At 39.8% G+C, this 25,179-nt stretch overlaps 1 protein-coding gene across 3 annotated transcripts in view; it reads left to right on the top strand.

Annotated features, from left to right (window-relative positions):
* Positions 1-1,356: 1,356 nt before the first annotated feature.
* Positions 1,357-25,179, top strand: part of fnbp1l (formin binding protein 1-like) — a 44,185-nt gene continuing 20,362 nt past the window's right edge. For all 3 annotated transcript variants that reach the window (XM_046872341.1, XM_046872340.1, XM_046872339.1), the window contains exon 1: positions 1,357-1,595. In XM_046872341.1, the coding sequence (XP_046728297.1) occupies positions 1,572-1,595 (24 nt within the window). In that variant the 5' untranslated portion in view covers positions 1,357-1,571. The remainder of the gene's footprint in view (positions 1,596-25,179) is intronic.

Here is a 25,179-nt window from a genome sequence, read left to right as displayed (position 1 = left end):
CAGTTTAGGTAAGCCTGAACCCATAATTGATATTTCCTCAGATATCTGCTCTTGGATGTCATGAGTGGAGCCCAATGTATTATTCTGCTATTGTAGCCCGTCCACTGTGAGTTTTAATTTTTTGTGCATGCTGAGATGCTTTTCTGCTCCCCATGGTTTCTATATCCTTCCTGGAAACTTGATCCAATCTTGTCATTTAGCTCGATCTTGTCTAATTAAAAGATTTCCACAAATATTTCCATCATTAATGAATGAACAGTAACCTTCGACCAAACAAAGGTGGTCACATCGATCCGAAGCTGCTGAGTTGTGATGTATTATATTGTAGATTATTTCATCTCCAAAACTGCAGCTCTTGTGGGATTTTCCCAGTCTGCAGTGGTCAGTATCTAGCAAAAGTGGTCCCAGGAAGGAACAGTCTAACAGACGAGCTCCTGTAACTCAAACTGTTGCAAAAGTTCATTCTGTTAATACTCGACAGGTCAGAACTGTTTTGGCAGGAAAATGGGGACCAACATATACGTATATGCAAAAGTGAAGGGAAAAGTTTATAAGGCTGTGGTGAGACCTGTATTTTAGGGTTTATATTGTATGGTTTAGAGACAATGGTATTGAAAACAATTATACAAATTACAGAGGTTTTGGAGTCAAGCTGAGACAAGCTGGATGCAATTGTGATTGAGGTTTGGTCATGTGCAGATGAGGGACATGGGGTATATCGGTAGAAGAATGCTGAGGACGGAGCCATCAGGCTGGAGGAAAAGAGGAAGGTTAAGGAGGAGGTTTATGGATGTGATGAGAGAAGACATGCAGGTGATTGGTTTTGGGGAGGTGGTAGCTTAGTGGTTAAGGCTCTGGGTTACTACTTGGAAGGTTTTGAGTTCAAACCCTGGTACGGTTAAGATGCTGCTATTGGGGCCCTTGTGAAAGGTCCTTGAATGTCTGTTAAGGGCTGCTGAACCCAGTTTCTTACATCGCTGGGATATGTGAAAAAAATGTCCTTGTGGGATCAATAAAGTATTCAAAAATAAATGAAAGAGGCAGATGTAAAGGACAGACTAATGTGGAGATGGATAATCCGCTGTGGGGGCCCCTAACGGAAGTGGCTGGAAGAATAAGATATGGCGTGCAGGAGTGTTTTATTATTAATACAAACTACCAAAAATGCACGAGCGTTGAAGAGTCAACGCAGTTGAGCGTGCACCGGGATGATCTGGCAACCTCGGTAATACCGGTAAATACTTCTGAAGTAAACGTGTAAAACCTGGACCTTGCACTTCCAAAGCCTGGACGGTAGAGGGTAGCATTGAGCCAAGTTTATGATTCCCTCCCCCCCTCCCTATAGAATTGCACTGTGCTTACTGAGGATCTCAGGCGGCTGTACGTGGAGAAACGACACAGCGTTTGGTCGCGCGCTGTTTCTTTCTGGCTTCACGCGCTCTCGGTTCTACGGCGGTGGGAGCGTCTCGCGCGGCTCGGAAAGCGGGGGAATACAACCAACAAATAAATACACAAGCAAAATAACAAACAACGTCACCGTGATTTGGACTGAGTGCCTTTTTACCACAGAGATGAGTTGGGGAACCGATCTTTGGGTAAGAAATTTGAACTGCTGCTGTCTTTTGTGTGGCGTCTCATTTAAAAAAAATGAGATCTCAGACTGCTGGTTAACGTGTTTCATTCGAACTTATTTACAACGGCAAATATATATATGGGAAAACATTTTATACATTTATTTATAAAGAAATATGTTTTATGTTTGTACCTTGCGTACACCTTCCTCACACCGAGCTGTGAATCAGGAGGCTGGTGTGGATATTCCTCAGTCCGGGTTTCACACCCTGTTGGTCCAACCGACACAATGCACTTATACACACCGTATATATTTTATTACCTTCATTTATTTTTTCGTTGGTTTGTTTAATATGTATTATTCTAATATATAGTAATAATATCTAAGCGGTAATGCCTGTGGTGGTCAGTGTTGCTGGGTGTCGTTTGCTGAAACAATGCGGATACGGTGTCAACTATTCATCATCCAGACACATATACACACACATACACATTTATACATATATATATTTATTTTCCTGAAGCCAGATTTAAGCCTTTAGCTTGTTAAACCAGTTAGGTTTGACTGGTTTAAGTGCGTATTCCCATAGTCTGGGTTCGAACACGTTTATCATAAATTCAGGTTTCGTATAGACACGCGTTTAAGTCTTGACGTACATGGACACGTTGAAATGCATGTATAAGACCTGGGTGGTGTCACGGTTTCAGTTTTCATGTGTTTCATTTCAAATAGTAAGAAAAGCAGTCAGGTTGGTCTCGTATTGGTTGTTTTGTCCCGTCCTCTGGTTCCAAAATGAAGGACAATGAAGTCTGAGGGGGGAAAAGGGTCCCAGCTGAAGGAAGGGGTGTTGGCTGCAGTGTCCTACAGCATGACTTCCTAAATCTGAGCTGTAGACAGCAGAGGACAGAGGACAGGAGACGCAGCTTGTGACAAACAACATAAAATGAAAACACAACCCAACTTAAAAACCCTTAGCGGTTTCCATCAAACACAATCTGTCTGAAGGAAATTGTCGTTTTCTATTCAAATCTCAAACAAGATTGTGTGTATGATGTGGAACACTAACTGTTCACGCATCTTGGCCTATTTCTCTGCCAAAGCTCGCATGTCGTAACAACCTTGTCATAAGTCAAGGTGGATTTTATCACTGCAACTCGCCAGTCGCCTCACTGTAAAGTTGCCAGTCGGTGTTCTAAATGTTGGTCGGCACGTTCGACAACAGATCTGTAAACGGCTCACGTGCTGTCCCCAGTCACCATTGACAGTTGCTGCAGAAAGTCACGCCGTATTCGGGCAGAGTTAAGCTTTTCTTAACACAGGTTGAAAAAATGTGCTGTGGGCTTCGTCCCCCAAAACAATTCATCTCTCACTAGGCTGAGTGACGGAGTAGGATTTTTATTATCGATCTAACCATATACAGTACAGTACACTGTGATGAAGCAATGTTCTTCCAGGACCAAGGTGCTACATAACACGAAACAAACTTAAAGTACGACATTTAGTGCATAAAGAATCACAGAAGACACTAGGCACAGTGACACTGTAGCACCGACCAGTATAGGCACGTTTAAATTCACATATAAGACCTGGGTGGTGCCATGACTTATTTTTCACCTGTGTTTTTTTTTATTTTTATACTAAGACAGTCATTTCGGATGAGTATTGGTTGTTTTGTCCTGTTCAAAAATGGACAATGAAGTCTGAGGGGGAAAAATGGTCCCAGGTTAAAGAAAGGGGTTTTGGCTTCAGTGTCCTAAATCATGACTTCCTAAATCTGAGCTGTAGACAGCAAAGGACAGGAGACGCCGCTTCTGACACACTTTAAAAGGATGTAAGAGGTAAGTGTAGTCTGAGTGAACTCACCTGGGCCAGACAATTCAGGATTGGAAAAGTATTGCCTGGTGTTTATCCAGTGTCTTGTTTCTGTAGCCTCTGCTATTGATGCAATATTCAAACCATTCATCAAACTTGGGTACAAAGACCTGATTCATAATGTGTATTGCGTTGCATGAACTCAGACTGCGCTCATGTTAATGTAACAGTGTCACCCTGCCGGATATACAGGAGATCGTTTGTGCAATGTTTTTGTCACGCCACCTGCATGTGAACGTTGGGCCGGAGTAAAACTGTTTCACATTGGTGCTTTTGTGATTCGCTGTGTGTTTTGGTGTTTATCCAGATTTTTATGGACAATATGGTTGAAACCACTCAACCCCTAAAGCAACCTGTGCCAAAACTAAAGCAGAACCTTGTCTCCATGTCCTCATCCAGGATCAGTTTATTTGTCCTCTAATGTCTCTGTAATCCAGTGTATATGTACAGTAGTAGACAAACAATTTACTGCTTTGTTTATAGTATTGTGACATTGTAATCAATAATCATACACATTGTATATTAAAGTAAATATATCAGTAATGGAGAGAATTTTTCATCTGTCTGTCTGTCTGTCTGTCTGTCTATCTATCTATCTATCTATCTATCTATCTATCTATCTTGCGAAATCACATCATATATGGATATAAATATATAGTGTATTTATCATCCTTAGTAACTGCCTATTCAGGCTTGTAGTGGTGTAAATGTGTGAAATTATATCCGGCAGATGCAAACAGATGTAACCTGCGCATGTGTGTGATTAATGTCCTGTGCACATCTTTAGCCGAGACCAGCTATTTGACTTTGAAAAACCTGAGTGATATGAATGAGGTTGTCTGTCAAAGCCAGAATTCAACCCCATGCTGAAAGTGCTGGCATTTCTACCTCTGGGTTTCTTTCCCCGCAGTGTTTAAAAAGGCATAGCTGTTAGTTCTTATTGACTAAGCGTCACTTAATCATGCAGTAGTAAATACTTTAACATGCAGGTTGAACCATGAGCAATTAGTTTGTGAGCTTGGATGCTGTTATTAATTCATTCAACACGATCAGTATTATAAATGTTGGAACTGCTTGCTATGTTGCAGGTATGTGATCAGTAGAAAACGAAGGCAAATGGTGTGGCATTACAATGAAAAGAGTTTGGTATGTTAATGGCTGCATTTTATGTTGGTACAACATAATAAATTAAGTGTGTATAAAGAAATAGCTGAAGGATTTTTAGCTCACTGTAACACTGCAGGCGCCTCCTGAGTTCAGGAGTCAGAGCGTCGCTGTGTTCTCCCAGGGGTCTCCTATAGCCGTGAAGGGGAAACATGGGTTAGCTCAGTCAAATCATGCCGAACGAAAAGGCGGTGGAAACACAATCAGTTCATCAACTGCGTTAAGGAAACGGACATCATTCTAGACAATCAGGAATGAGTCACATGATATCCAGTGATTTAGGCGTAATTAACCATAATTGTTAGATTATCTTTGGTCACATGGGTTTGTTTACTGCCTTGATACTTGTAGTCGTTTCCAAAAAACAGTTGAATGACAGTCCATGTAGCACTTTATGGTGAGGTACGGGTTATTACACATGAAACAGTTAAGCCTTTTTGGGTGAGTGGTGCTAAAGTAGAGATACTGCCTGTATGCCAGTTTCCTTCTCTTTATGCCCAACTGGTTAGACCTGTCTGAACACTTGCAGTGCTAGAAATAGATTTGTGTGTGTGTGTGTGTGTGTGTGTGTGTGTGTGTGTATGTATGAGATAATTGATTTATTGTTTACTCCGGCAGTGAGTAGCGTCGGTTCTAAAATACCAGCAAGCACATCTGATTTATTTCCACAATCCTCTTTACCACCATGTCACGTATTAAAGTAGGCACTCAATCTTATAACATTAACACATTACTGTAATCATTCTACCATTATTTAGGTTGAAGAAACCTTTAATTTAAGCATTAGCTGACTTTTATTTGTACGTTTTAAATGTAGATGGTAGAGCTCAATTAAAGGAGAGAGGTTTACCGTATCAACCCAGTTGGCCAAACGGGGCTCTACAGTCCAAAATAAAATTGACCTAGCTATGGCTCGTGCAGCTACGTTTGTCGTAGACATAAATGTTTTATATTTTTGGAATCCATAAAAATCCAAAACAAAAATTTACGGATTCGCTCAACCCTTTTTCCCCACGAGAAACCTACGAGAACTAGTCCTAGGTTTTTCACCCGATCGAACCAAACCAGTGCAGTGAAAATTAATAATTATCAAAAAAAAAAAACGTTTAACTTTCGACTCGCAAATGGTTGCCAAAATGTTCAATAGAGAGGGGCCACTTTTACTAAAATGGCTATAACTCATGAAGGGAATGGGACATCTTTTACTAAATGTGTATGAGCTCAATCTCTGGTCATATAAATACATTTGAGAGCTTGACTATTTAGCACCATAAAAGGAAAAAAACTAAAATGACTATAAATACGCAACTGTTAGTCCATTCAACTTGAAAATTTGCATGCAGTGTCTCTGTCCAATATGTCCATAAAGACATGTGCGTATCTCAAAAAACATGGCAGCCAATAAATTTTTGGCACCTGTGCAAGGTTAACGAAACGGGAAGGAGTGATACTCATAAGCATGTTCCTAATGTCTTTTTCCTTATGAGCTTAAATGCCGTAGGTGCTTCAACCACGGCAATTGCTGCTTGCATCTATATTTGTTATTATAATTATTATTATTATTATTATTATTGTTGTTGTTATATAAAAGTTTGAAAAGCAGCAGATTTTATGGTAAAATTTTGCCTAAATCTTTAAAAATGTATCTTCCATTTTATTGTGATATAAAATGTATTACTCTTATTTACCTTAAATATTCTGAATATCATTAAACTCTTCCAAAAAAAAAAAAATCTTTTTAAAGCAACATTACTGTTGGCAGTGTATTATTGAACCGTATGATGCATGCCAGTGATATAATTTCGTCCTTTTTGCCTACCTGCTTTTTGTTTGCACATCAACTTGTGTGGATATTTTTACGTGAGATCAGATGTTGTATGTGAACATGTGCGATGCAGGACGAATCTCGGAGCGTTAGTGACAGTATTATTATGTATATGATGATGATTTTTATATTTATAGTTTGGAGCCTGTGCTTATGTTGGCTTTGTTATAGTGCACAGGTTGCACAGTAGAAGTAATCCGTGATGCCTGCAGTCTGAGCGGGTGTTTTACCAAGTGTGATGTGTGCCAAGTCTAGTAGCACTGCCAAGACTGTGCATACACAGGGGGAGAGGGAGAGAATCCTGTGAAAGCACAAGTCAGGAAACCGCTTGCTTGAGCCCTGGCTATGCTCTGATTACATACAACAAAATCATACATGCGTGTATTGATAAAACCAGTTTTTTTCAACTGTTGTTGCTGACCTGCTCTCATTTGACTGTATGCAGGTGGTTTCACAAAAACTTTCCCTTTTTCTGAATGCCATGGTCCATGCAGGAAAGAATACACACAGCTAATTTTTTTAATATATATATATTTTTTTTACCTAGTTTTACTTTCATGCCACTTACAGAACTAGATTTGTTTGCAAGGAACATTAACGTTATTCATGGCCCTTAGAGTTCTTCTTTTGCGTCGGGTTAAGGCTTTTCTTGTCGCCAACCTTGAAGTGTTTATGGCGTTCCTGCCCCAAATACTGCAAGACTGTCTCGATCAAACACAAGCTCTCGCTGTTGTGTGTCTGTGGCTCTTCACAAGCAGAGCTTTGTAGTTCATAATCTTCTCTCTTGGCTCTGTCTGTTGCTCGCTGGCACTCCGTAAAAAGACAAGCAGCTGGGAGTAAATGTGTCCCTGTACCGCGCAACAAAGATTTATTCAATTCAGATGTCAACGTTTACATATACAAAAATGCATGCCGGAGAATGATGTACTAATTGGATAAATATTAGCTGCAGCGTGGCAGCTGTACTGTGCGAGACCACCACGTTTTGATGTGCTGCAGCCTTTTGCTCTGTGTTTGCGTCAAGTACCACATTCAGGCCATTTTGATGTATGGCTCGAACTCCGATTGAAGACGTTAATCCTCCAGACAGTGTTTCAGTCTAAACAAATTTATGCTTAAATGAGGGAATAAAATGTGATTAGAGGCATGCTGTTAAAAATAATCAAAGACAGCATGGTGTTGTAGAGTCTGACATAAAGCAAAGCTGCTCTTACAGAATTGTATTATTTTCCAATAACAGCACGTTAATTTTCAAGCTTTTGTCATAGTAATAAAAATTAAAAAGTGTAAATAATAATGAACGTTTCATTAAATTTAATGAAGTCATTATACACACGCTCCCCACCTTACGAACGAGTTGCCAAAGTTCGTAAAATGAATGTTTTAAAAAAAAAAATCTTTGTTACTATAGAATTAGAAAACCATTGTTGAGTCACAGATTGCCATGAATCATTGCATCGTTACCAAACTGATTTTTAAGCATAAGAGAAATAAACTGGGGGAATTCAGCAGTCACTGACAATACGTCTTAAACAACAGTGCAGAATTCTTAACACTGATTGGTCAGTAGATGCTGGTTATGTTTCTATTACAGCAGATATGTCTGTGGTGATGGCTGTAGAGTAAATCTATCTATTTATTTATCTCTCTCTCATATATATGGGGACAAAGTGAGGGGGGTGAGATTGAGATTTGGTGTAGAGTGTAGAGGAGGGACATGGGGTATATCGGTAGGAGAATGCTGAGGATGGAGCCACCAATAGGGAGGAAAAGAGGAAGGCCAAGGAGGAGGTTTATGGATGTGGTGAGGGAAGACATGCAGGAAGTGGGTTTGAAAGAGGCAGATGTAGAGGACTGGGGGGTATGGAGACGGATGATCCGACCCCTAACGGGAGAAGCCGAAAGAAGAACAAGAAATAGTATATTGTATATAGTCAGGCTACATCACACCATCATGCTTTTCACACTATGTGTTATTTCTTATATATCCAATAATATTTTGCGTAAATCAGACATTGGGCACACCAGTTGTCCACTTCTGGACTTTGCCGTCTCTTTACATCACTATTTAATAACCTTTTGAACGTGTTTACTAAGTGACTATTAGATTTCTAATCGATTGTGCTGTTTTAACGCTTAGGCTAAATTTGTGCTCCTACTCCATCACAGGATGGTGAGAAGGTCAGTCAGCGGACAACAGATAACGTTTATTTTTTGTTACCGACACTTGGTTATATTTTAATACTTCACATCCTTGATGTATTTTACAGATTTTTCCATCCCTGTTCAGATTTTGCTGTTGTTATAAAATCTGGCATAAGATACCATCCAGCATTAAAAAACGAAAAACCTCAGCCAACAAGCACAGCATTTTATTCACATATTCCCATGTCCTGGGAATTCTTCAGAAACCCGTGTAGGCGGTCTGCGTGTTGAGTAACCCACAAAAAAAGCCGATGCTATCACAGGGCTGACTCTGATACCTTCCAGGATGTCTCACAGCCAGATATATATTTTTAATGTATCTTTTTAATAATTCATCAACCAAAACCTGAGCGTTCAGTCCGGCATCGTTTCCCTCTGAGGACCAGGAAAATGAATTCAGGCTGAGCTCAGGCGCTTGGACTCTTTGGGAATTGGCTGGAGATGTGTGTAGAGGGGTAACGGAGTTCATTGTTCTCAGACTCCCCCCATTCACATTTACAGGGCCCCTCAACAGCCCTGACTGATCACTCAGCCCTGTTTACAGAGAGAGAGAGAAAGAAAACACGGAGAACCGGACTGCGCGGTTTTTCCCCTCCTTCACCTTTGTCCAGATGACATGCAAAGCTTTGTTGAAAATCGGTGAAAGGTTCTCAGGAGCATTTGGTGATTATTCCTCCAATGAACAGAATGTTTTGGGAACGCTAATTTTATTCGCCACTATCGCTGTCCGAGAGACCGTTTTTTTACGTCTCGGCCTGTAAAACGCACAGACAAGCAAAAGTTCCAGGGTCTCTTAGTGACCTGCATACTAACATATTAGATGTACTTGTGTATAAGATCGAGTAGCCTGTTGGTTTCCAGGGTGAGATTTTGTTATTCCTGATTGTTACAGGGTGCATCATTTGTTTTAATTTGCAGGGTACTTGTCCCTATCTGAGAGATTGTCTAGGCTCCGTGTTTTGTGAGCGTGCTATATTTTATAGCCTGCTTTTAAAGCATGTTACCTGGCTGCCGAAGGAAGTGTCCCGCTGTTCCTGGATTAACGAATAAAACGAAGAGCGCAGGCAGCTCGTGTTCTATTGTTGAAGTCTGATCACTGATATTTCTGACATATTTACAGGCTACAATATGATTTCGTTGTTTCTTTTTTTAATTTTAATTTTTTTTGTTTGTTTGTTTGGGGGTATTTTGTGGTTATAAATACCATTTATCTGAGGGGAAAAAAAAGCTTGTACTCTGCACTACATTTTAACTTGGAGTAAATTCCAGAGTAAATTTTATGGCCTCCACTCTTCTGGGAAGGCTTTGTTGTAGATGTTTAAGTGTAGTTACAGGGGTTTGTGCTTATTCATCAATTACTGAAGTTAGATGTTGATGTCAGGTAAGGAAGTCTGATGTAAAATCTTTGTTCTAGTTTATCCCATTGGCCACTGGAGTTCTTTCACTCCAACTTATCTTGTACACGTAAGCACATTGTCATGCTCGAACAAGTTTTTGGCCTCTTGGTTCCAGTGGAAGGGAGATCTTAAGCTTACATTATACAGTGACATTGTAGACAAGTATATGCTTCTTTGCTACAGTGGCAGAGAAACACATAGGAGTGTTATGGTCAGGTGTCTACATACATTTGGTCATACAGTACATCTTTTTTGACACCAACTAAAAACAATGCCTCAGAGTATTACTCCTGTCATATAAAGCTGTCACAAGTGTACATTGTGTTCATTTTAACACACGGTGAAACATAACTCACGCTTTATTTAGATTGTGAATATATAGCGGGAATTTCCTATTCTGTAAAGCACTAAAACGATTCCTTGGGTATCTTGAGTAATTCGGTTACAGAGATTCTTCTTTAAGTGCATTCAAGTGCAAGAACACACAGATCATTGTGTTTCCCATTGACCATTATTACTGACGCACCACCCTCTAATCTCTGGAGCACGTTGGACAGGTAAAAAATTGGAGGGGCCTTTTCAATGCAACTGTATTTGTATTTTGATGTAATATGGCAATTAAATGCACTAAATGGGTTTTGTTTTCACTGATAACCTTGTATGGAATTCCAGCAATAACAATTAACATTTTTCTAGAAAGGAAACAATTTACTTGTTCATTTCAAGAGCCACATCTTATTTTCAGAATAATCGCTAGATTACTCGACTACTAAAATAATCTACAGCTCTGAATCTGTGACGCTCCTGTGGCACTCCTGCCGTGCCGTGTGCATACCACGTCTGTTTTCCAGCATGTAAAGGAAGTGGTTGCTTTTTAGTCTCCAGTCCCTTAAAACAGAGGTTAAGTCAGTACAGGAAGAGGGGGTGGTCGTTGTCTCGGCCCCCTGCTTTCCCAAACCTCGCAGCCAACACTAAAAGGGCCATCTTAGAGTGCAAACTGCTGTTAATTAAATAGCCATCAGAGAAAAGTTACAGCAGTGATGTCCTTCTGCTGTAACCTCTCCAGATGTTTCTAAATCAGCACGATCGTCCAGCTCCTTGGCCTTCCTTCTTAATGATTTCCAAATGAAGGCAATTTTCCTCAGATGACAGCACAGCCTGCTGGTGTTCACTCACTGCATTGAGTGAAAAACGTGTACAGGAATCTTCACAATCACTCTGCACATATTATTGTTTAAGGAGTTCGACTACGATGAGATCTCCCTTCATTCGTAGAAACTGTTGCATTTTAAAGCCAACAGCAAATGTATCAAACCCGAGACCAAGAGTGAGCAAAGTACATGGCAGCAAAACTGCACCGAGGTAATACTTGTAAATGTGAAAGCAGATTTGCAGTGATTTGAATGAAACAAACTAGCAAAAAACACAATCTTTAACTGTAATACCCTTTTATTTTTTTTTTTTTTTTTTTATTTTTTTTTTACTTCAGAACGAAGTGAATATTTCATTTCTGGCATTTTTTCCCCCCAAAACATTGTGAATTAGCCTTAAATTGAGTTTCACCCCATGACATTGAGTTGTACTGGGCAGAGTTTATTTCATTCCCCCACTGTCAAAGCACGTCTTTCTGCCATTCTGTCTTGCAGAAATGCACTTGTCAAACCTAGACTTGAAAAAGTTTCAAGAATATTAGTTAGACTTTAAATAAGAAAACAGCAGGAATTGTTCCATTTTGTTCCTAGAGATGTGCTGAGAGAAGGACAAGCAGTGTATTTGTCTTCATTCATGTTTAATACGTAAGTTAACATAAGCAGAAATTCTGCACATGCAACTGTTAATTCATTCATATAAGCACAGGTTGTGCAAAGTCGCTATTTGCCAGTCAAGTTCAAAGAAGTGTTTATTAAAACAGTGAAGGTTATAACACACCAATTAGCTTTTTATTATTATTTATTTTTTTAGGTGATTGAATGACCTGTAGAATATTCCTTTTGAGAGAACGTGTTGTTATCGAACAACCAAAGACTTGATTCTTTCATTAATGTTAATTAACTTCACAAACACAACAGGCTTGATGTAAATTTTAGATCATCATATCTATGTTGTTTTCGCCATCAAGTGTGTACCATAGATTACTTTTTTGGTGTGTGTAAGGTTGAGTAAGGTAGTGTGCTGAGAGGAAATGTGCTAAGAATTTGTATGTATTATGTAACCAACAACAAAAGAAAGTTTAAAAATTCAGAACAAAGCAGCCTGTATGTCAGAGTAAAGTGTAATGATGCAAGTTTCTATTTGAACTGTCACAAATATAAACTGAAAAATCTTTTATGCACATATTTTTCTGCTTCCTATTTTTATACGCATTTAGTCACTTGTAAATCAATAAAATCAAAAATCAATAAAATGACCAGCGACTCATGCGAAAGTTTAGTTTCCATTCCAGGTCACTAAATTCCAGCAATACAACCGGCTCACACTAGTCCTCACTATGGATCTTCATCCACACGCTTCTACTTCTCAGAGGATTGAGGGGCAGGATTCAGATGCCACCAAAAAGCTCAGCTTCCTGCACCTGTCTTTTCCTCACACCTTCCAGCATTAGTCTGCCTACAAATTCACACTTTTGCTTGATTAAAAGAAAAATAGCATAAGAAATAATGGGACTCCTGATGACAAGACACAGTATGCTAATGTGCGCATGTCACAAAGTCATTCCGATTAAAAGCGCCGGCACACGAAAACACCATATTTAACACCACCATTTTATCCCAAAACATCTAGCGACCTGCCAGCGCCAATTGGATCCCACTTCATGTGGAGTTTGGACACTGGACCTCTTTGAGTGTTTAAAGGCTCTGGCATGGAGAAGCTGGTGTTGGATCTGTGATGATCGCAAATGTTGAGCTATTTTATGAGTTGCTCAGCAGCTCCTAGTTTTATAACCACAAATGACTGTATAAGACTGTAGAAAGAACATTACTCATAATCTAACACTCCAGTACTCATGTTAGTTCTCACTCTCCAGTGTTCTGTATTGTTTAAAGACTATAATCACTCTTGACGTCACAAAAAATTAGGATGATTCCCTTTTTGAGTCTGGTTCCTCTCAAGGTTTTTTCCTCCTAACATCTAAGGGAGTTTTCCCTTGCCACAGTCGCCATGTCTGCTCATCAGGGATAAATACACATCGTTTACCTAAACTCTTAAATTCTGTGAAGCTGCTATGAGACAGTGTCTGTTGTGAAAAGCGCTATAGAAATAAACTTGACTTGACATATCGGATTAGAGAACGCCTCATGTAAACAGTCCAAAGAATCTTCCAATTGGAGTGATATTAATAGGAATGACAAAAAGGTATTCATGTAAACGTGGCTACTGTCGGTTTTCACACACACACACACACACCTACTCTGACTGACCGGAGATTGCGTATTCTGTCCCTCCCATCCATCGCTTTCCTAGTCTCCTGGTCACAAATGACTCGGATTCGAACTCTTAACAATAGATTGAAGGCTTTTTTGGTCAACACTCAGTATCCACTTTGTGGTGGCTGCATGCATCTTGTAAAAAGTTGCCCTAATCATGATCTTCAGGAATCCTTAAGCAGTATGAGGGGAAAAGTCAATCAGAGCTTTGTTCCTTGTAAAATCCTCTCAATAAGTAAGATTAATTTTATTTGACAGGTGATAAAGACTGTCTGTAACCACACAAGACAAAACGAGTGTTCTGTTCCTTTTACTTCCTCATCTCCAGCCAAGAAGTAGATCCTGTTCTTTAATGCAGTACAACATTGTTTTAGAGTAGGAATTAAAACAAAGCTTGTACTTTATTACTTATCTTTTTAATGTCCTAATGCAAATAATGTGGTGTTTAATCATTACTAGAATAGCTGATATTGCACTGAGCAGATTTCCGTTCATGATCATTCAGAATGGTTTTAACCTTTAATACCCCTGAGCAGCAATAAAATAAAATAAAAGTTTTGTACATAATTTTCCAATAAGATAAAGGTTAAGTTGAAGCTCGGTTTGCACTTTGGAATCTGTCAGGGGAAGCGTTTGCTTGAGAAACCCAATTTGAGTTTCACCCTCTCCCTCCTCGTGGCCTTGTCTCCAGCGAGCTGCGATGCAGGAAGGAAGCCTGCTCCCTGCCTCGGTCCGCATGCCAGAGCTCTAATTGATTGCGGATGTTTGGAGCCCCTCTATTTCTTTCTCCACACAGAGCAGGCTCTATAAAGGCAGCCCATGACTTTAGCCCAGAGTCATGAGAGCAGGATGCTGTGAGCACTACAGGGTGTTCGCTTTAGTCACTTTCTATGTTTGACTAATGTTTCCATCATGCAATTTCAATCCTTGCTGTAATGATTAACATTAAAGCCAAGCATGCACCCAGTTGTTAATCCCTGTTTAAATAGCACATATTATTCAGAGGAGTCACTTGGAAATTCCCAGAGGAGAAGAAGGAGAGGGATGTATTGGCTCTTGCTCACATTTTCAGAGTAAGATGGAGAGGAAATGAGGCGTCTCAGTGCTGGAAATGAACGGTGAAATTCAGCTTTGTGTGCAGTGTACTGCTTTTATCAAGGGGGTCTCCTCCTTACTCATTAGTAGGTCTCATACGGCTTTGCTTTATGGCTCCTAATCATTTGAAATCTCTGAAAAGGAATGTGGCCAGATGAATGAAGAAGATTTGAGCTGCTCATGATTTTGCAACGCTTCATATATCCCAACACCATGGAGGTTTTTGTGTGACATAGACAGCCTCAGTGTGATGCATGTGGTAGATTTTCCCTTCTTGCGTTACCATTAACAAATGAAGGGATGAGACCAAAAACGTAACCTATTGACCGCATGGTCAGTTCATCACTCTGCCCCACCAACCCCCGAGTATGTTTCCAGTGTAATATTTATTTTTTTTAGATTAAAGTGAATGTATTTATTTTATTTTTTTTAATTCAAAAATATATTTACTTCGATTTGAATTGAAAATTCTTCACATTCTTTTTAATCTTATGGTGGTCCAGTCCAGAGCCACATGTAAAAAGTAGTTCATATCTGCTCTACTCTTATGCTGCAGGAATGCAGCTTCAAATATACCAACGTCCATGTTTTTTTTTTGAGAGCAAGTTTTTCCCCCCTTGTTCTGAGTCATTGCTTTTTTTTTATATATGTGTCTTGTTGTGATTGCAGCTCATGTGACAGTAAAGGAAATGTCCTGTAATCAAGGCATAAAAGCACCTGACATTGTGAAGTGTCCTTTGTTACACAGAAGTGTATGCAGTATGGAATGTACAGCTTTGCTCAGTGATTCAGCTCTGAAATAACAATCTGATACCTTAAAACAACTAACGACATTATGGGAACCTCCACATCAGCACTTTTTATTTAATTAATAAATTTTTATCATAAACACCTTTGTTTGCTAATGGGGTCAAAGTTAAGAGAGCAGATAGATACTGATAAAGATTGGAAAAACAAGCATATATTTTTCCAGTCCTCACTTGTCCAGGTTCATTTCCACCGTAGCCACAGATTCCTGGTCCTGGATGAACCTGATGTAGATGTCAGCTGTTGTAGTCCATGACGTCCAAGATATGACGTTCTGAGATGCTTTTCTGCTCACTCTTTGTACAGAGTGGTTACATTTAGCCTTCATGATTGCGCAAACCTCTAGACTGGCATTTTCTTGAAGAAAGAAGAAGAAAAAAAAAGTGTAATAGAAACCTCTATGTTTTTTTACATTCTGTTGAATAATACAAGGTTGGGCTATGGAAAAGTTGCCCACCTGCAGCGATAGTATGGCGAGATGAGTGAGCAGACGGATCGTTTTTATTCACTTACCCACAAGTTACAACAGATGCCACATCGCCAGACAGACGGACAGTCGGCAGAGAACGAGGGGGTATGGCCTCCTCCAAAGAGCATGGCACCGCTAATGCATTAATAATGTATTGGAAGTTCTTGCCATTGATTTTTCGGCATTGCTCTTCCGTTCCCTGATTTGCTGATAATTTCGTGAACAGGTGGGTGTTCCTAATATAGTGGCCAGTTAGTGTATATCTTTCAACATGATCTAGATTGATGTCGGCATGATCACCTAAAAAGTAGCCCAAAGTTACCGAATAGAAATCTTATTCGATCTCGGATCATAATCAAGCCTTAAATGTTCTAGTAACGCAAAGGACGCAAGCGAAGAGGAAATTCCTGGTGAAGCTCTGCAGAGGCTGAGCAGCAGGTGCAGGAGCAGGAGTTAACGCTCCAAGGAAGCCCCATAACGTTGGCAGTTCGCCTGAAGCTCATTGTGAAACTGGCCGCGCCCGAGTGTGTTTAGCGCTACGTTTCCACATTAACGTTGACTGTTATTACTGTTAATGTCATCATCTCAATCTAGAGCCATCTTACCATAATGGCCCAGAAGATGCGAAGTAGTTTTTTAACCTCAGCCCGTTTGGTTCACTTGAACTTTAATTCGATTGTGGGCATTTTGATGACTGATATAATAATTTATAACCGATGTAATAATCAGACACCACTATCAGTGATGTTTGTGTGTCTCTCTTGGCATGTGTCCTAGTTTTTTTTTTTTTTTTGTCTGTTTGCATGTCTTTCAGTGTATCTGTCCTTTTCTCTTTGTCTTTTTTCTGTGTTCCTGATTTTCCTACTCTGTCTGACTTTGTTCCTGCCTATATGTTCTGTGTCTGTATGTGTGCCAGATTCCGTCTCCGTCTCTGTGTCTCTCTATTTTTATTTATTTATTTTTGTGTTTGTATGACTGCTTTGCACAAGCCAGCGTATATGAGCCTCCATAGGAAGATGATCATGCTCCACCCCTCGCTGTGTTCCTGCATGACCCCAGGCAGTTTAATGATTAAACCTTTGTTAATAGGTGCCTAATGTGCCTTTCCACCTCCCCCTCGTGCTCCTTAGGGTGATGAACCCATGCTCCTCTCAGTCATGCTCTGGCTCTTCAACAATCATGACCTCACCAGCTCGAGGACAGATGGTGTAAATGGTCAGTCTCTCTCTCTCAGCTACAGCTAAAGACCACAAGTTCTGCCAACAGAACCGTTTATAGGGCCGAAAAACACAGCCTGAACATTTTCCTGCAACCTTCTAACTTTGCCATGCAGTAATTATAGATGTTGCTATGGCAGTCGAGTATCCACACATCTTTTTTCCGTTTATCAAAGGAGCTTAGGCTCTACATTGGCCTGTATATCAGCTGGAACATTTAATTACTGATCACAATGTAGCTTCACTCAGCATTTAGATTCAGGAAAGAACTGGACCGTTTCAGTGAACGTTCTCTCACATCATATGTACAGTTCATTCATTCATCCATATGCAGTAAATACTTAATCCTGGTTAGAGCCTGGGTGTATCCAGAGCATCTCAGGACATTTACAGATGTGGAATACACCCTGGATACGCCACAGACACACATATAGACATCCCAGGATGAGATAATGCAGCCATAATGGGTGAACATCACATTACAGTACTGAGAACAGTGGATCCTGAAGCTGGGAAAAAATCTTTCTCCCTGCACCAATTTAAATCCACGTATAGTTTATTAGCAATTGTTATGTAAAAAATGCTCTTTATTCTGTCAGCTGCCCAGAAAAACGATTTGCACAATCTGCAGTGGTTCTTCTTGTGTTGTGTGTAGATGATGTTCACTGTTGGTTACATGGGCTGTTACCCCTGGAAACTGTCAATACACTTTTTTTTTTTTTTTTTTTTTTTTTTTTTAATTAAAACCTTTTTTTTTCTTTTTCAAAAGTAGAAAAAGAGCCTTTGTTCTTGGAGTACTCGCGGATGTGACACTCTTATCGTCACAAGACACTGGTTGTTTTACGGCCCTTGTTGTGTTTGGTTGAATGGCTTCATCAGAAGGGTTTGCTTTCTAAACATGCCCTATGACCATAAACACATCCCACGTTCCCTGTTTCATCCCTATTGCTGGTTTTCCTCTAAAAACCACCTTTGCCAAAAGTTACTTTCTTATTGCATAACTTTATAATCAGAGGCATTTCCAAACTTATAATTCATTACACAAATCACTGTTTTTTTCGAACCAGGAGACTGAAGTCGTCAAAACCCAGCTGTGTTTGCGTGATGCGGCGTACCATCACAGTTGCAGCTGGCTTTTAAGTTAAAGTCGATATATTCTGAGCGGTGGTGTGAGTGAGTGAAACTGTACCACGCAGTGATAAATCTATCTTTTTTTTACTGCTGTCACACATCTAACCCCACTGCTTGGACCTGCGAATGAAAGACCACAAGTTTCACTTCGTACCATTTCCTGTTCTGGTCATCATCTTTACCAGCCTGAGGATTGTGTGTCAGTAAGCAGGCTATTTTCTGAGGGGTATTTTTCTAAACTGAGTCAGTCGAGGCAGTGTGAAGACACCGTTTATATATGAGTCAGTCGAGGCAGTGTAAAGACACCGTTTATATATGAGTCAGTCGAGGCAGTGTGAAGACACCGTTTATATAGGTTTTCTTGGTGCTCTCAACGGAAAGCCTAATTGCATGCAGTGTATGCAACTGGGCTTTCCATAGTTAACTACTGAGGAAGAAAAATTAGAACCTAAAATTAGATCGCTTTTGGTTTGTAAAAGTTCAAATTGCAGAACAGAGCCTATAGACTCCTTAAAAATTAAAACATGCACTAGTACTGGTTCAAAAACTGGAACGGATCCTATTAATACTAAATTGTTAACTTCTCGAGTACCAAAGAGCTTTTCATGAAGACAGAAACATTTTTGGAAATATGATTTTGTAAATAGATTTTTTGTTGTTGTTGCTGCTGTTAGGATTCTTCTTCTTCTTCTTCTTCTTCTTCTTCTTCTTCTTTTTATTCTGATTCTTTGTTGAAACAGAACTGTCATTCACAGAGACGTGAAATTTGGTTAACAGATAATACTCACTCTTACTCACTTTGTGGCTAAAACCAGATGGGTGTAGGTCATGCCTACTAAATTCCACCGGGATCGGAGCTTTGAAAACCTGCTGATCTTCCCAACATGCTCCTCCGCCATTTGAGAGATTCATGCTACTGTATCTATTGCTGTCATTCTCTAACAAGTCAGCATTTAAACCGAATGCACAGCAACAGCGCTCTAGAATAACTAACATTTCTAGTAGCCTAATGAATTATATGAACACAAGTTTGTGGACTATTTTTTATTTTATTTATTTATTTTTTTTAACATCCCATTCCACATTTAGTCCCCATTTGCTGTTATTATAATCTCCACTCTTCTGGGATGATGTTCCTCTAGATTTCGGAGGTTGGTTGTGGAGATTTGTGCTCGTGCCGCCGCAAAGGTGTTAGTAGCGCCTGGTGAAAGACAGGGGTCGTAGATCTTTTGTCCATATAGTATATTTAACAAACTTAATATGGTTTTTCTGCCATTTTTCTTTCATTCTTTGTCAGACATAAATGTGGCTGTGTGAGATTAATGTTGGGAGGATGGTAGTGTTTGTGTTTTTTGAGTATTTTATGTTAAAAGGTAGCAGAGAGGATGTGTTGAAACGTTAGGCTGGAAAAACCCATCAAAAGCAACACTGGAAAACAAGACCAGTAGACTCGAGATTGAAAAGAAAGTAAGCTACACTGTAAGGCTGGCTACAGAAGATAAGCTTTTTTGTGTATTACAGAAAAGATAGGAGTGCTATAGTATACATTTTAGATTTTCAGTATACTTTTGGTATACACCCTTATCCAGAGCTATTAAATATTATTTTTATACATGGAGGAGATGAAGAATAAGGGCCTTTCTTAAGGGCCCAGCAGCTGCAGCTTGGTGGTGCTGAGATTTGACTTCTCAAGCTTGGGATTAGAAAGCCAACATCTTAACCACTGGGCTACCACTTCCTTTTTAATGAGCATTCTTTACCACAAGGTTGAAGCATTGCTATTCCATTAAAACAAAGCTAATTCATGTGCAGGAGCTTTCTGAATGTTTCTAAATCCAGCATGTTTTTATATTTTAAAAAGATATTTTCTTTTCAAGAAACGAAACCTGGCTTTTTAGTTTCTGTGCTGATATTTCACCATATTCCACAATTTGTTATGCTATACAGTAGTACATTGCATGTCTTTCATGATAAATGAAATGAGTTAATGAGACACGTAAATAATTAGCTTCTCCACCCTTGTGACTCACAGGAGTCCCAACTTTGCTACCTCACATCTGAAGGCTTGTTTTTATTGGTCACACCTTTAAATAATTAGCATTAACTGGGTCAAAGTTGAATCGGAGTGAAATCTGAACATTGCCTCTTCCCTTATATAAACAGGCTAGCTGGCACAAAGCGGAGTCGTAGCTGATCATTTATAGGCAGCCGAATTATATTATGTCCGTTATTTCCTTAAAAAAAAAAAAGTGGGCAGAGTGGGTGGAGAAGAGTGACAGGAGTGATTTGTGATAGAAGGATATCTGCAAGAGTGAAGAGGGAAATAGGACTGTGGTGAGACCTGCGATGTTGTATGGTTTAGAGACAGTGGCATTGAGTAAAAGACAGGAGGTGGAGCTGGAGGTAGCAGAGCTGAAGATGTTGAGATTTGTGTTGAGAGTGACGAGGATGGACAGGATTAGAAATTAGTTTATTAGAGGGACAGCACATGTAGGACGTTTTGGAGACAAGGTGAGGGAGGCGAGATTGAGATGTTTTGGACATGTGCAGAGGAGGGACATGGGGTATATCGAGAGGAGACTGCTGAAGATGGAGCCACCAGGGAGGAGGAAATGAGGAAGACCAAGAAGGAGGTTTATGGATGTGGTGAGGGAAGACATGCAGGTAGTTGGGTTGAAAGAGGCAGATGTAGAGACTCGGGGTGGGGGGGTATGAAGACAGATGATCCACTGTGGCGACCCCTAATGGGAGCAGCTGAAAGAAGAAAAAGATTTCCAGTAACAATCTCAACCTTTTCAACTGTCATGGTTTCCTCTATTACAACACAATGCAGACACTGAAAAGAAAAGCAGTCCTGCTTGCTGCATTGAGTCAGCAGCCTATATTTCTTGAGTTGCTGATTCGGTAACGTGTTGGCAGGACTCGTGTTAACTTTTCACCTTGCCTCAGGCTCCCACTTTGACGATCCCATTGATTCTGACACCGCGACATTTCCCTCCCTGACCTCCCCCGAGCTCGCCAGATGAGGCGTGTCTGTGTGTCTGCGCATCCTAATTCACCCTTATGTCACGACTAGCTCTGATTACTCTAAAGCCATCTGTGTAAATGCAACAATGACATCAAGGTACTGCTGAAACTGGAATTTCCTGTGACCCGATTGCTCAAGATTGGTTAAAGCCATGCACGTTTACTTTGAGTCATGTATGCAGAGCCCAACAACGCTTTGATGCTCCTACTCCTTGTTTGACATCACTTCCTGTCATTATTCTGCCACAGGATATTTCTGCCAGGAATATGCGGCCATTGTAATGAATTTTTTCTGGATATTGTGTGCTTTCTGTTAACTTTGGGGCTGCAATTATTTTGAGAATCAGTTAATAGGACGATTATTTCATTTTCCCCCCCTTTTAATTGACTGACTAATCGGATAAAAACATTTTATTAGATGTTTTGCTTAATTATAAGTATATAAAACTCTAATTCAGGGTATTTATGTATTAAAATGTACTTTAAAAAGGTTGAAGCAATTTTGTGTAAATCAACATTTGTATTGTTTTTACTGATAATTGCAGATGGCATATAAAATATATATATATATATATATATATATATATATATATATATATATATATATATATAAATGAAATTTTGTACAATAGTGAAATGATTTATGCATCAATTAAATTTACATACATTGAAATCAAGAATTTGAACGTAGTAAAGTTGCAGTAAATCACGTTTGAATACAGATCATTTAAAGGTTGTAGACAAACTCCTGACTTTGTACCATCAGATTTTTCTCATTCTCAGCAAAAATTGGTTACCATGGTAACTGTTTTGTTCAATACAATGTTGTCCTAGTTCATTTCTGTTTTCTAAATTAAAGCCTTTCCTGAAATCTATATCTAGATCATTGTAAAAAAAAAAAAAAAAAAAAAAAAAAGGGAAAAAAAAATATTATGATTATAGATTTTTTTTTTTATCAGATCACTGGTCATCATTATGGTCATGCAAATTTTTTGCCTGCAATTCTGAGGCCAGTTACTGCCAAGCTTATGCTTCTATTTCGCCATCATTCCTGTAACTGCTGAATTAGCATATCTTTCAAAAAAAGATATTTTGGCATGTGACTTTTGGCTGACCATTATTGAAATGAATGTGCACGGCAATAACGTGGTGCAATACACAACATGGTGTAAGCATGTACACCATAATGTTTCTGCGCTTTTGTAAGTGGAAATTGTGCAAAATGAGATTTAGTGTACAAACCGCAGCAATGATCCTACCAGAGCTCAATGCAAGCAAACAGATTTGCACACGACAAGGTCGAGAGAGGAGAGAGGAGAGACAAGGACATCTGTGGAGAAGGGGGTGGGGGGGGGGCACACTAATAAAATAATAAATCTCAATATCTTTCAGCAGACTATGGAAAGTTTGCGGATTAAGCTAAAAATTCTCCGGAAGCCAAAATAACTTTCTCTGGACTCTAGGCAAAATCCACTTTCGTGGGCATCCTAACCACTGAAACACGATCCTTTTCCTGGCGCTCGCTTTGTTTCATGGAGTCAGCAACAGCAGGGGGTCTGTAGCAGTCCACAATGGGATCCCTATCAGGTGTCTGTAAGCCGAGATCCGAGCGCTGCAGGCTCGACCGGTCCGTGTCACCCGGCAACCCGGAATGTCAGTCATCAAAGAAGTGGTACGCTTCGTTAACTATTCATGAATGTCAAGCATTTGGAGAAGGAAGATGACGTAGGAAGTGGAACTGCATACTAACATACGTACTGAGATTACCCATCAAGTGTAGCATTTGTAAAAATGATGTTGGGGCAGAAATGCAAAACTGCTCGCTAGGAATCTTTTTGTTTCATTCACACTCAAGAACAAACCAACAGAAGTGCTCATTGAAAATGTAGGATTGACAGCTTTCATGTATGCATTGCCATTAAAATACATCAGTCGGACAAGTGTGATTACATCATGTGAAAATCAAAGATTTGTGGTTCTCACATTTTTACGAGTGTCAATGTGTCAGGAGTGTTTGGCCGGAGAAAGATTTTTCCACAACAAAAAGACGTCCTTAGTTTTTAAAGGCTACAGTCCTGTGGTCTTTCTTCATTGTGGACAGAGCCAGACACAATCTTTCCGAGAGAACGATAGCAAATAATGTGACTGACACTAAAGATCACCACTTTTACCACCGCTGCAAAGGTTTAACCCACAAAACAGTCAATCCTCCATCATGATATTTTTATATAATGCTACAGATCTGAGTCTAAACACCCCCCCCACACACCCTCCCCACACACCCCCATTGAGAACCTTCAACAACTCCTCCTCTGTTCTTGCCACATTGGGGTCCTTAAGTGTTAGTGTTTCAGTGACTCAGCTCCTACCAGGCTGGGTAATTGGCTGATGAGCAGATGTCAATGCAAGGGAGAAAGGAAAGACGATTCAGATCTTTGCATATTCAATATATTATGAGCTCTTAAAGCAGGAGTTATTGATTTGCACTCAATCTAGATGTACATTTGAATTAAAAACAAAATGCATCTTCATGAAGTTATGCAATCTGTCAATCATGTGACAGCAGTGCGGTTCATAAATGGTGCATGCAGCTAGTGGGGGTTGTGCAGACAAAAATGTGTTGCTGATGAGAAAGTTCAGAGGAGAATGACCAGATGGATTGCAAATGTCAAATAACCACTTTTTACACCCGTGGTGAGCAGACACGTGTCTCGCAACGCATAGAACTTGGACTTTGAGTGCAGAGGTCTATGACTGAGTTAAAGCCTTTCAGCCACAGGCAGCAATCTGAGGCTGTACTGGGAACAGACTCAATGAATCCGGACAATTGAAGTCTGGAAAAACATTGCCTGATCTTTTTTCAACAGGTAGCCTGCGAGTGTAATCCACACTAGACAGCCACTGAGACGATTTGTTTTTCTTTCCTGTTAGCCACTTAAGATTGCAGTCGTGTGAAACGCAGGCTGCTCCCATTCTTTAAGCTAGGACACACCTGAGTCAGAAAACTATTCAGTTCTTCAGAATAGAAACTCATTTGACTAATCTTTTGTGTAAGATCTTTTTCACTGTTTTCAGAGAGCAGAGTCATTATTTCCTTTCTGCTTGTGGAATGTGTAGGCTTCGAAAAAGCAACCTGCACTCAGGTCAGCATAAACCTGAAAATCCCAAGTGTGAGCAGGTGCATTACAGGGTGGAGCAGTCACAAGGCTAACAGCGTAATGTTGACTTGGGTGATGCAATGCATTTACTCATGTGTGTCAGTTATTCTGTTTGTGTGTTTGTGCGTATACTTTTAAGTTAAATGATAGTTAAATCTGTCCAGATGGCTGTGGGAGTGCTGTTATTCCACTTGAGTGAATCACCAGTCTGCTGCTGAAGTGATTTCCGTCAGACACTGTAGCTCCAAGGGCCATCACCAACTGCCTACTCAACTGAGAATAATAAACTGTCATAGACCCTTGGTGCACACACACATATACACACACATACACACAAGTATTCAGCCAATGCACTGCTGTCATCTTTACAGTCCATCTACGCAAAAAACGTCACCCATCCACCCACAACTGCAGCATCTTCAACACGCATTTGAAACTTTTTCAGGCATAGCCCTGTTCTGAAGTGTGTGTTTGAGACTTGGTCCTGGTTTTAATTGATGTATTATGTTGCCTAGAACATGAATCACAATCAGAATTAAAGGTTGAGAGCCATTCATCTGACGTGCAGCTTGTGACATTTCATGGAATCGCTTTCCTAAAACAAATAAATGATCTGCTCAATGATATGGGGCTGATATGGAGCTTTTAACTCCTGAGTAATGTATAACAAACACAAAGGCATTTGCTAAAGGTAATCATGAATCGACTGGTCATTTTCTTATCTCGGCCTCGTTCTGTCTTACCGTTTAACTTACACATGCTCCCACGCCCTTTTTAGGAAAAAATATTTGAGCTAGTATTGTTTGTAAGGAGC

The sequence above is a fragment of the Silurus meridionalis genome, chromosome 17 (genome assembly GCF_014805685.1).
Source record: "Silurus meridionalis isolate SWU-2019-XX chromosome 17, ASM1480568v1, whole genome shotgun sequence".
NCBI lineage: Eukaryota > Metazoa > Chordata > Actinopteri > Siluriformes > Siluridae > Silurus > Silurus meridionalis.
Note: the sequence above shows the minus strand (reverse complement) of the source record. Positions and strands in the feature narration are given on the sequence as shown.